Genomic DNA, 12868 nt, shown 5'->3' with positions numbered 1-12868 from the left:
TCTAATCTTAGAAATAATAGGGGAAATAATAGGGCGTATAATAAAATGAAATGTGAGTTGGAGTGATTACAATTCAATAAAAAGTTAAAGGAAATGTGTCTCAATTTTTTTATAAAATGGATGATTAAATGTCTTATATTAATGTGGTATTTATACTTTTATAGATATCACACTTATATAAGATATTTGGTAGAAAATTTAGTATCCTTAATATTACTTAAAAGCATCTCCAACCTACTAGATATGTAATGTTTGTTAGTCAAAATGCCTAATATGACTCATTTTTTTCAATTCTAATGTACTAGGCATATGATTAGACATTTTAGCTCAACTCATATTCACTAATTACATGTAGCTAGTCTTTAAGGTTAGATAAAATATATTTAATCATTAGGATCATTTCCTTCTATCTTTGTTACTGATATGACATTCTATAAAATTAATAGTATTTGGATGAATAGGTAAAATACAGAGCATGGTTAGAGCATCTCCAACGGTAGTAGGCATTTTACCTATCTAAATATTACTATAAAGTATATATTTTATTTTGCCTATCAACTGTTTTATGCTTTTACTCCAACCATGCTCTTTATTTTAGCTATTTATTCAAATGCTATTTATTTTACAGCATGCCACGTCAACAACAAAAATGGAAGGAAATGATCCTAATGATTGAATACATTTTGCCTAGCGTTGAAGGCTAGCTACATGTAGCTAGTGAATACGAGTTGAGCCAAAATGCCTAATCATATGTCTAGTGCATTGGAATTGAAAAAAATGAATCACACTAGGCATTTTAACTAACAAGTATTATTTGCCTAGTGCATTGGAGATGCTCTTAGATTAGAAACAAAACAATTGATAGGCAAAATAAAATGTATACTTTATAGTAATGTTTAGATAGGTAAAATGCCTATTACCATTGGAGATAATCTTAGGTGTTGTTTGGGATAAATTACAAAAGTGTACTTTTTATCTTTTTATTTTTTTTTTGTCACATCACCTTTTTACTTTTTTACATATATTTTCGTAAAAAACCAAAAAAGTACACTTATTTTATAAATTATATTTTGTTTTTTAAAATTTTAAATTTCATAACAAATAATTCATTTTATTAATGAATTATCAAATCAATTAGTATTTTTAATGATATCAAAATTTTATTTTAATTAATAATTCAAATAATTTTATTATTATATATGAGAGTAGTTACAAATTTTATTTTCTAATTAATTTTTTTAAATAAAAAATCCTAGCAATGAGATATTTATAATTTTTTAAAAAATATAACACAATCTTTATTTTAAGTAAATTTCAAGAGTGTATTTGTAATTTGCCTAAAATTAAATCACTTAAGCTATATCCAACGTTGCATAAGATAATTTGATGAAAAATTGATTAAAAACGGTGCTCCAACCGTTTCATTGGACTGATATCAAATGAAGAAAACGGTATATTTTTCATCAAATTAGTGGAGCATTTAACATTTCATCAAATTTTACAGGTAACATTGGTGGACAACCGGATAAACAAACTGTAGGACAATCAGATTGTGAGATGAATTTGATGAAAATTTACTCTTTGCAAAATAACCGATAGAATTAATGAAAATTGTTAAAATACATTATATCAGATTAATTTTTCGTCAAATTTAATAAAAAATTTGATGAATATAGACGTACGCATATAAGCATATACACGTGGCCTCATATACTGACAAGAAAAGAAAAATATATATATATATATATATAATAAAACAGAATGGATTTTGAAAATATGTAAAATGTATCAGAGATATATTTCATTTGAATGGTTTAGATCGATCGTAATCAATATCTAACGGTTGAGAGTAATTTTTTTCCCGCCGAAACACTCTCTGCTCTGCTCTCTCTCTCTCTCCCACGCCTGCCAAACATGTCTGCCTCTGCCCAAACACGTTATCCTCAACTTCCTCTCTATACGTTCTCTCCCACATTCTCATTAAAGAGACCAAATTGAGTTCCCTCTCTTTCTCTCTCTACTGTGCTTCACAGACGATCTGAGATTAGATTGCATTGCTAACAATGATCTTCAAGGCGCCGTTCTTTGTGTCAACCTTGATCTGATCGATCTTGTAGAGATTCGAAAGGAGGTCGAGACGCCGATGAGTTGCCTAGATCTAGGTTTGCGATGATGATGGGTGGTGGTAAACATACTTGACACCACTGAAACTCTCCGTTCAATGACTCGAAAATGGCGAAGAGAGAGAGAGAGTTACAGGGTGGAGAATCTCTGGAGGACCGTCGATCACCGGCGAGCAACGTTCCGATCACGTAGCCCATGGCTCAGTATTTCTTGCCTTGCTGGCGTCGGCGCTGCCACATCAGATTGATGGGAAAAAAACAAAGGATTTGGAAATGGGTTTTGTTTGACAACCGAGAAATTGGGGAATGGTGGTTTTTCTCAAGGTGTGAGAGTGAATGTTTAGAGAGATGGGAAATTGGGTTGAAAGATTCATTACATCTCCTTTCCCTTTATCCATTAAAAAATAACACCTTTTTATTTTTTACTTTTTAGTTTTATGTATCTAAAACTGGTATTTGATGAATCTTTTTTTCTCTTTGCTTCACTTTTTCAGGTTGGTGATGATATACGGATGATGATCCAAGTTAGGTTTTGTTCCAATCAATCGGTTTGGTATGAATAAAAATTTCAGCATCGACAACCACCCTCCCTTTGAACTCGCACTCGCAAGGTTCGATTTCTGCCTCTCCCCTTCTCTCTTTGTTTTTGTTTTTGTGGCTGTGTCTGTTTTTGTGTTTCCCTTGTTGCAATTCCCCTTCTCTCTTGGTGGATTTGATTTTTACCCTAATGATAATGAGTCTTCGCTTTCCTTTCGTAGATCATTTTATTACTTCATTTAATTAATTTCAACAAATTTCTTGATTTCTAATTTCCTAGATCAATTTATTGGATTGCAGTAGATCAGTTTATGGCTATGTCTGGTTTGTTTATATGGTTGCAACACCACCGCCGCTGCTCGTCCTCCCACCGCCGTTGTTGGTGCAAAACCCACTTCATGCTCAAATAGAATGTGTTCAAGGAAAGCTTCAAGTAAAATTCTTCAATACTTTGAAATAGACCACAGCTGAGCTGTGGCATATATTCTTCAACCTTGAAAAGATTAATTTTTTGAATTGGATATTTTCATGGCTATACTAGAAATGTATCAATGTGCTCTATCTTCATTTATTTATTTTTCTGAATTAATGATTGAAGACTGAATAGTGATCTTTGAAACATAAACTTGACACGCAGACTTGGCCATAATGCAAATGAAGATGTTCACTTGATAGTGAGGAAATCTACAGCGGATTCGCATTTGAATATGAGAAATATGGGATTTGTTATGCTACACCAGATGTAAATTATAGTATTTATGGTGCATGCATAGTGGTGAGAATCCATTGGAAAAGGAGATTGAAAACTTAGAGGCCAGGGAAAGCTTCGAGTAACTCACTTAGAGATCATAAAATTTGTTATTGAAAATTTTAACATATAGTTCCAGGAAAGCTACTGAAGATTAAAGTTGGTTTTGTTGGTTGTTGATTTACTTGATAGTTAGTATAATTTTGTTTTGTTTTGTTTTGTTTTTTTGTTTTTTTTTTTTGTGACATAAATTTATGTTTTGACTTTCTAAATGATAAATGGTGAACTTTAAAATACTTATAATTATGACGAATTTTGATTTTGGTTTTAATTTGAATTGGATACTTTAATAGCTATACTAGAAATGTATCAATGTGCTCTATTTTCATTTATTTATTTTTCTGAATTAATGATTGAAGATTGAATAGTGATCTTTGAAACATAAACTTGACATGCAGACCTGGCCATACTGCAAATGAAGATGTTCACTTGAAAGTGAGGAAATCTACAGCAGGTCCGCATTTCAATATGAGAAATATGGGATTTGTTATGCTACACTAGAGGTAAATTATAGTATTTGTGGTGCATGTATGGTGGTGAAAATCCATTGGAAAATGAGATTGTAAACTTAAAGACCAGGGAAAGCTTCGAGTAACTCACTTAGATATCAATTAAAATATGTTATTGAAAATTTTAACATATAGTTCAGGGAAAGTTATTGAAGATTAAAGTTGATTATGTTGGTTGTTGTTTATGTTGGTTGTTGATTTACTTGATAGTTAGTATAAATTTGTTTCGTTTTGTTTTGTTTTTGTTTTTGTTTTTGTTTTTTTTTTGTGTGGCATAAAATTATGTTTGAACTTTTAAATGACAAATGGTGAACTTCAAAATACTTATGATTATGACGAATTTTGATTTTGGTTTTAATTTGAATTGGATACTTTGATGGCTATACTATAAATGTATCAATGTACTCTACCTTCATTTATTTATTTTTCTGAATTAATGATTGAAGACTGAATAGTCATCTTTTAAACATATACTTAACACGCAAACCTGGCCATAGAGCAAATGAAGATGTTCTCTTGACAATGAGGAAATCTACAGCATGTCCGCATTTGAATATGAGAAATATGGGATTTGTTGTGTTACATAGATGTAAATTATAGTATTTCTGGTGCATGTATGGTGGTGAAAATCCATTGGAAAAGGAGATTGTAAACTTAGAGATCAGGGAAAGCTTCGAGTAACTCACTTAGAGACCAATTAAAATTTGTTATTGAAAATTGAAACAGGTAGTTCAGTAAAGCTACTGAAGATTAAAGTTGGTTTTGTTGGTTGTTGATTTACTTGATAGTTAGTATAAATTGCTAATGAAACAGTTTTTGTTTTTGTTTTTTGCACCATAAATTTATGTTTGGACTTCATAAATGATAAATGGTAAGCTTCAAAATACTTATGATTATGATGGATTTTGATTTTGGTTTTAATTTGAATTGGATACTTTGATGGCTATACTAGAAATGTATCAATGTGCTCTATCTTCATTTATTTATTTTTTTGAATTAATGATTGAAGACTAAATAGTGATCTTTGAAACATAAACTTGACACGCAAACTTGGCCATAGAGCAAATGAAGATGTTCAATTGACAGTCGGGAAATCTACAGCAGGTCCGCATTTGAATATGAGAAATATGGGATTTGTTGTGCTACACAGATGTAAATTATAGTATTTCTGGTGCATGTATGGTGGTAAAAATCCATTAGAAAAGGAGATTGTAAACTTAAAAACCAAGGAAAGCTTTGAATAACTCACTTAGAGACCAATTAAAATTTGTTATTGAAAATTGAAATGGGTAGTTCAGGGAAAGCTACTGAAGATTAAAATTGGTTTTGTTGGTTGTTGCTCATGTTAGTTGTTGATTTACTTGATAGTTAGTATAAATTGCCAATGAAATAGTTTAGTTTAGTTTTGTTTTGGTTTTTTTTTTTGGTGGCATAAATTCATGTTTGGACTTTCTAAATGATAAATGGTGATCTTCAAAATACTTATGATTATAACGGATTTTGATTTTGATTTTAATTTAATCTTTATAAAATTGAAGTGAGTTGGGAAAGAGAAGAGTTAAAATTTAGACAATTGTTGTGCTCCAATTTTAATAATCTTCATGTTTTTAGGGCTGATTTTAATTTTATCATTTTAATGTGATTATTAAAATATATCATTGATGGGTTTAAAATTATATAACCAATCATTTTCCAGTTGAAGTACAACAGTTATGGACAATATCACTATTTTCAGTCAAATTTTTTTTTTTGTTCCCTCCATATAAATTTAAGTACATCTCTTATAATGTAAGACTTATTTATTTATTTATTTTAAACTTATCATATTTAATTTTCTTCTTATTTATGTATATAAAGTTTTTGTATATAGATTTAATTTCTTCAAAAAAAAATATTAATGTTATTATTCGCGATGAACGTGACTTTAATATTATTTACATTTATAGGCCTGCTTTTAATACAGAAAGATTGGAATTACAATTTTATTAAATTGACAATTTATTAAATAGTATTAAAATTATAATTATAATTATATTCGAATTCGAACATTATTTATCTCGAGCGTTCAAGTACGAACATATATTAGTATATATATATATATAGAGCGCGCCAATACGGTAATGAAAACCTAACAAAACAAAAGAAATTGAAATTCTCTCTCTCTCTCTCTCCGCTTAGAGCGTGCTTATCCAAGTTCGAACCGTCTGCTTGATTTGCTCAAAACTCTCTCGCTCTCTCTCTCTCTAGATATATATTTTATCGTTTGTCGAAGTTTCGCTTTCTTTCTCTTACTCGGCACTTTCTCTCTCTAGCTCGGCAATGGCGGCGTCAAATCAAACGATTCTGGTCACCGGAGGCGCTGGATTCATTGGCACACACACCGTTCTTCAGCTTCTCAAACAAGGATTCAAGGTTGCCATCATCGACAACCTCGACAATTCCGTCGTGGAAGCCGTCGACCGAGTTCGAGACTTGGTCGGACCTCAACTCTCCAACAATCTCGACTTCCATCTGGTACCATTACTTTCTCTTCGTTGTTTGTTCGCCGGGAAAATGCGGGAAAACATTAAAGTAAACTCCTACCTTTATTTTATTTTATTTTATTTTAGGGTTTAATATGGTGCCTTTTTGTTTTTGGGTGCAGGGTGATCTCAGGAATAAGGAGGATTTGGAGAAGTTATTTTCTCAGACGAAGTATGTGAATTTGATACACGGTGTGGTCCGCAATTTATCTAAATTAACACTGTGATTGTGATACGTAGAATAGTGATTTTCGAGTTTAAGATTGTCACAATTTGTGTTATGTATTTTGATTTTTTAGGGTTAATTACACAAATATTTATACTTTGTGTTATGTTACACTTTGGTCCCAGTCTTTTAATTGTTCCACTTTGGTTCCCAAACGGGAGGGGGGAATTTTCATAATTTTACACAAAAAATTGCAACAAAAATAGAAGATTAGGGATGAAAAATGAAAGAAAGTTTATATTTTGGATTAAAATGAAACAAAACAAAACGCATATTTTAATAATTAAAATAAAATACTACGAAATGTATATTTTTAGACTATGTGTGATTTGGCCATTTTGATTTTGTTGGGACTTCTTGTAAAATTCTGACGTTGTGATTATAGTGTAACAAATTGCATACTTTGGGAACCAAAATGGAACAATTAAAAGATTGAGGACTAAAGTTCAACTGAACTTATATTTTGAGGACCATTAACGTAATTACCCTTTTTTTTAAAAAACTTTTGGAAGTGTTGTAATAGTTCCTTTTTTATAATTCTTTTGGGGCAAGTAGCTCCATTTTTATTTTATGATAATAACAATGAAACAGGTTTGATGGTGTGATCCATTTTGCGGGGCTTAAAGCTGTTGGTGAGAGTGTGATTTACCCTTTGCGCTATTTTGATAACAATTTGATCGGCTCAATCAATTTATACCAGACCATGGCAAAATATAACTGTAAGAAGGTGTGTGTCTTTGTCCATTTGATTTCTTTTTAGTTTTTGTTCTTGCAATTCAGCTGATTAGAAATCAAAAGATGCCTTTTACATTACTAGCAGTGTTTGTACCGTGGGAATCTTAACAGAGAAGTTTCCCTTGCAATCATTTACCTTTCAAAAGAAGGAAAAGAATGTGTTGTGGGAATCATATTTGAATGCTTAACAATGAAGTTACCAAGTGTCTGTACCTTTCAATGCAAGCATTGATTCATGGCATTAGATATCTTCACACTTACTCCACTACTGACAAAAGTTTTGTGTGGGCTTGTAGTTGGTTTTCTCTTCGTCCTCGACAGTTTATGGCCAACCTGAAAAAATTCCATGTGTTGAGGATTTTGAGTTAATACCTATGAACCCTTATGGGCGGACCAAGGTATATGCTACAATATCCTAAAATATGTCCCTTTTCTACTCACATTCTATGTTTTATGCTCCAAGTCTATTGGACCATTAGAGAAGAAATGGTGTACTTAGTTTAGAAAGGTGCAATTTCTTAATTTTTCCCCTCTAACCTATGTTTTGTTCCGTTGAATTAGCTTTTCCTCGAAGAAATTGCTCGAGATATCCAGAGTTCAGATCCTGGATGGAGAATGATTTTTCTGAGGTACTTTAACCCTGTTGGGGCTCATGAGAGTGGCAAAATTGGTGAAGATCCAAAGGGCATCCCAAACAATCTTATGCCTTACATACAACAAGTAGCTGTTGGAAGATTGCCTGAACTAAATGTTTATGGCCATGATTATCCCACACCTGATGGTACTGCGGTATGCAGATTCCATTAATGTTACTCTTTTTTAAATTTAAAATAAATAAATAAATTTGCAAAGAAAAGAGAAGTTAGGGTGGGATATTCTACTAGTTGTGTATCAGATCCTTTCTAGTAGTTTCATATGTTCCACTTACGCTAAATAGCTTTCTGGATTGTCTTGTGAAGACTATGTGGACCAAATAACTTGTTCTTCACTTAAAAGCATGCAATATTTTCTTTTCTTGTTAGCAGATCCGAGACTATATCCATGTGATGGATTTGGCAGATGGTCACATTGCTGCACTTCGCAAGCTTTTCACAACAAAGAATATAGGTAATCACCTACATTTTGTGCATAAATTTACATGTAATGCACTTCTAGTCACCTATTCCTTAATAATAATTATATGGTCTTTCAGATATATGTACCCTTTGATGTCTCAACATGTCCTGTATTAGGTTGCTCTGCCTACAACTTGGCAACTGGTCGTGGTACATCGGTACTTGAAATGGTTGCTGCATTTGAGAAGGCCTCTGGCAAGGTGAGTGTTGTTGGTCTTACCTCCCTCTCTTTTTCTCTCACGCATACGTAGAACCAAGTTCGGGATATATAATACTAAAATTAATTGTCTTGTAGAAAATCCCCATCAAACTGTGTCCAAGAAGAGCAGGTGATGCCACTGCAGTTTATGCTTCTACAGAGAAAGCTGAGAAAGAACTTGGTTGGAAGTAAGTTCTTAATCGTCCATATTTCTTCAATTGATTGTGAGATGAATGGTCTGCTAGCTTAGAAAATGGCTCTTAATGGGTCATCTCTCAACTATATATTTTTACACCTCATGGATAAAATTCTGTAAATTATTCATTGAAATCATTTAGCACGCTAATTTGATCAGCTAGCTTCATTTTTTTTTTTTAATTTTTTAGGACAAAATATGGTATTGAAGAAATGTGCAGGGACCAATGGAATTGGGCGAGCCAGAATCCGATGGGGTACCAATCCCGGGCTTGAATGGACATGTTTATGAGTAGTTGGCGCAAGCAATACTCGAACCCTTGGGACTGCAGGGTCAAAATATTTCATTAGAACTATATTTTACTCTTCATCAATTGTGGAGTTTGTGTTTGAATTTTATGGATTTTAAATGAAAAAGTTGGCGTTATTCATTCAAGGAGAATAGTTTTGTCAATGTACTGATTAAAATTAATGATTTTGGGATACTTGTCAATCCTTTAAGGGTACTCGTAGAAAAAATTAATAAAAATTTAGGTGGAACGATCAAATTAAAATTAGACTTAAAATGTAAGGTTCGAATTGTTCAAATTGAAATAATAGGGCTATGAAATTTAGATCAAATTATGTAACTAAAAAGTATAATTAATGTTATTAATTAATAATAAATCACATATTGCAGGAGTGGGAGACTATATATAATCAAAAATGTTAAAGGTTCTAAAAATTTTATCAAAAGTTTTACTAAATGTTTTATACGAGGGTGAGATTTACATTGTGTGGATTTCACACTTACGTGAGATATTTTATAAAATTTTTGATAGAATAGTTGAGGTTTTTAACATTTCACTCATATAATTGAGTTAGTGGAATTATGAGTGTTGTGACAAACCCAATTCAGCTTATTGTTTTAAGTAAACATATCTTGTTAATAGAAAGATTTCTCTAGTGAACATGATCAAATTAAAATTAGATTTAAGGGTAGGGATTAAATTGTTCAAATTAGAATAATAGAGGTAAAATTTAGATCAATTTATACAAGTGAAAAATGTAATTAATCTTATTAATTAATAGGGTTTGGCTTCTCTTCAGTCCCAGATCGGACTGGAGGGTACTGTTAGGCTCGTGGGGGTTCACCATGAGTCATTTTTTGATAATCTGAACAGTTTAATGTGTAGAACTCGTAGAGTATTATATATTTGTAAAAAATAATGTTGATCGGATATTGATAGGTTTAAATTAGTTTTGTATAAAAAAAATAGATGGTAAAAAAGTAAACGGTTCACATAAATTTGATCCGGTGAAATAGTTATCAATATCTAATTAACGTGATTTTTTTACAGGCATATAGTACTTGACGAGTTTTACATATTGAACGATTTGAATTATTGAAATGAGACTTGTGATAAGCTGCTATAGGTCCAATAATATCTTCCAGTTTAATCTGAGACTGGAGGGAAGCAATAAATCACTGGAGGAAGCCAGTCTCTAATCAATAATAAATCACAGGAGTGGGGTATATATAATTGAGTTAGTGGAATTATGAGTGACATTGTCTGTAAACATATCCTGTTAATAGAAAGATTTCTCTATTTGAGAGAAGGGATTGGAGGTCCAGTTTGGATTGCTATGGCCGCACCAAAGTTTATTTTTGTGATTCAATTTTTAAGATTTTTTTTTAGTAAATTATCTATATAAAAAATTAAATTAATCAATATAAATAGTCATTATATATTTGTATGGAGGAAAAAAAAGGATGGTTTATTCTAGAAAATTATACATGCCGTTCATTTTTTAAGAAAAGAAACTTGATATCATTAGATAATTGTTGATATTTGATCAATTTAAATTTTTGTATCAATAATATATATATATATATATATATTTAATATAAATTGAATGGTTTGAATTAAGATAAATTTGAGACGGGCCTACAACCACACAAATTGAATTGGAGACCTTTCTTTCATGATTGTAGTCATCTATTTTATCATAAATAAATAAAATGTGAACAAATAGCATAATTTTGAGTATATACTTTGTGATTACAGTTATTAAATTTACTATTATTTTTTTTTTTATAAATAACCTAGGCCACACCAAACACATCGTCGTGTACTATACATACGTACCAAAATAGTCTTTCTAGGAAATCAAGAGGCCAAAGCCCACCAGAGAAAATATGCAAATTATATGGGCCATGTGAGGGTAATTTGTGAACAAATTGGGCCGAACTAGAAAAAGTATTCTTTGAAAGTTAGGCTGCGCAATGGGCCGAGATAAGAACTGATGTAGCTCGGTCTTGGGCTAAGAAGACACTAGGTCGGCAAAGATGGGTTGCCAGGGTCTGGACCTAGCTATCTGAAGGTAATCATTTATTGACCCGAGATGTTGTCAATAGAGAGGGCCGAGTTATGTGTAGCTCGGCAGGGTGCCATTTGGTGGCTCGGCTTCCGATCGCACGGCCCGAACGGCCGGGGACCGAGATAAAACAGCTCGGTTAGGAATGCATATTTGAGCATGAGGGTGTGGCCATCTCACTTAGCTTGCAGTGATGATGGTGTTTTAAGGATAAGCATTATCCTTGGATATGAGACTCCTAGGAGGACTCTGTTGAATAGAGTAGAGTCCTACTAAGATTATGCAAACCATCTCACTTGGTTGGTAGTGAGTAGAGTGTTATCAGGATAGACACTTTTCATTAGGAGTGTGATTCCTAGGATGACTCTTATAAGGAGAGTTGGAATTCTACTAGGATTGTACCAGATAGAATCTATAAAAGCTCATAGTAGGACCTATGTACATGTATCACAATTCTTACTTTAGAATACACAGAGTTTATTGTGTATTGTCTAGTTGCTGACTTAGGCATCTGAGGGGTTTCCGGTACACACCCGCCAGTTAGCTCACGTTTGTGTTTTCAGGTGGCAAAGCGATGATGTTTGGAGGAGTGCAAACTTGATCAATAGGATTATACGAGAAGATTATTTCGCGCTCGTACAATTGGCGCCGTGTAGGGATGTAATCGGTTCGGTACGGTCGGTATTTAGGTAAAAAATTATATCGAACTGATAATGTCGGTTTTATTATTTTGAATACCGATACAGACCGTTTCTCATATCAAACTGTACCGAACCGAATCAATTGAAACGGTTCTGTTTTGTGCGGTTTAATCGGTTTAGAATTTTTTAAACTTGAGCCACTTTTAAATATAATCATTAATCTATATAAAAATATTAAATTAGTTATTTGTCTACCATTTCAAACATATCCAATCCATCCATTTAATACATACTTTTAATTCCTAAATTAACAAAAAAAAAAAAACAAAAAAAAAAAAGTTTAAAAATACTAAGGTTTCAAGAATAATGACTTAAAGTTAAGATTATATATAATAAGAGTTTACAAACTTAGGTTATAAAGATGATAAAGTTAATTAATTAAGGTTAATAATTTATTATACTTATTAATATCATTGGATTATTAGATTATATATATATATATTATATAAATACAATATATGTTGAAGCGGTCGGTTTCAGTTTAGATTGGTGCAGAAGATGCTTAAACCGATACCGAACCGAAAGTCAAAAAAATTCAAATTTTAAAACCGCAAAGACTGATTCTTGTTAAAAAAACAGATCAAATATAGCCGGTTTGGTCCGGTTCAATCGGTTTGGTCGATTTTTTCGGTTTTTCTTACATCCCTAGCACCGTTTGTGGGAAACGCAATCACAAAGAACGAGCCTCTTGATTAAGTTTTCTTTCAACTGATTTCAATGACGCACAGTGAAGACTTGCCACACTCTGCCATTGATGGGCAAACCCCGGAGGGGGGCAGAAGGCGCGAAGGCTTACCTTTTATCCCGCCCATGGCAGAGTTAGATCTTCAGCGACGGAAC

The 12868-nt window shown here is 32.3% G+C and overlaps 1 protein-coding gene across 2 annotated transcripts; it reads left to right on the top strand.

Moving 5' to 3' along the window:
* The first annotated feature begins 6089 nt into the window (after nt 1-6089).
* LOC114283484 (bifunctional UDP-glucose 4-epimerase and UDP-xylose 4-epimerase 1) lies at nt 6090-9405 on the top strand. Of its 2 annotated transcripts, XM_028226306.2 has the most exons (10): nt 6090-6170; nt 6290-6491; nt 6622-6671; nt 7317-7452; nt 7757-7858; nt 8022-8249; nt 8486-8567; nt 8693-8775; nt 8871-8962; nt 9161-9405. In XM_028226306.2, exons 2-10 carry the CDS (start codon nt 6297-6299, stop codon nt 9243-9245), a joined length of 1053 nt encoding a protein of 350 aa, XP_028082107.1. In that variant the 5' UTR covers nt 6090-6170; nt 6290-6296; the 3' UTR covers nt 9246-9405. The 2 variants fall into 2 exon arrangements, with proteins under 2 accessions (XP_028082107.1, XP_028082108.1); XM_028226307.2 differs by having other exon boundaries at nt 6154-6491; nt 6622-6691; nt 7352-7452.
* Nucleotides 9406-12868: the final 3463 nt, after the last annotated feature.

The sequence above is a fragment of the Camellia sinensis genome, chromosome 11, assembly GCF_055761805.1.
Source record: "Camellia sinensis isolate YWXY chromosome 11, ASM5576180v1, whole genome shotgun sequence".
In the NCBI taxonomy this organism is placed as follows: Eukaryota; Viridiplantae; Streptophyta; class Magnoliopsida; order Ericales; family Theaceae; genus Camellia; species Camellia sinensis.
Note: the sequence above shows the minus strand (reverse complement) of the source record. Positions and strands in the feature narration are given on the sequence as shown.

What these genes read in the sequence shown, in the direction of transcription:
- LOC114283484 (XM_028226306.2), top strand. Translation starts at nt 6,297, where the DNA reads ATGGCGGCGTCAAATCAAACGATTCTGGTCACCGGAGGCGCTGGATTC. An exon ending in ACCCTTATGGGCGGACCAAG is followed by an intron (nt 7,859 to 8,021) that starts GTATATGCTACA and finishes CCGTTGAATTAG; the next exon opens with CTTTTCCTCGAAGAAATTGC. An exon ending in GAGAAAGAACTTGGTTGGAA is followed by an intron (nt 8,963 to 9,160) that starts GTAAGTTCTTAA and finishes TTAATTTTTTAG; the next exon opens with GACAAAATATGGTATTGAAG.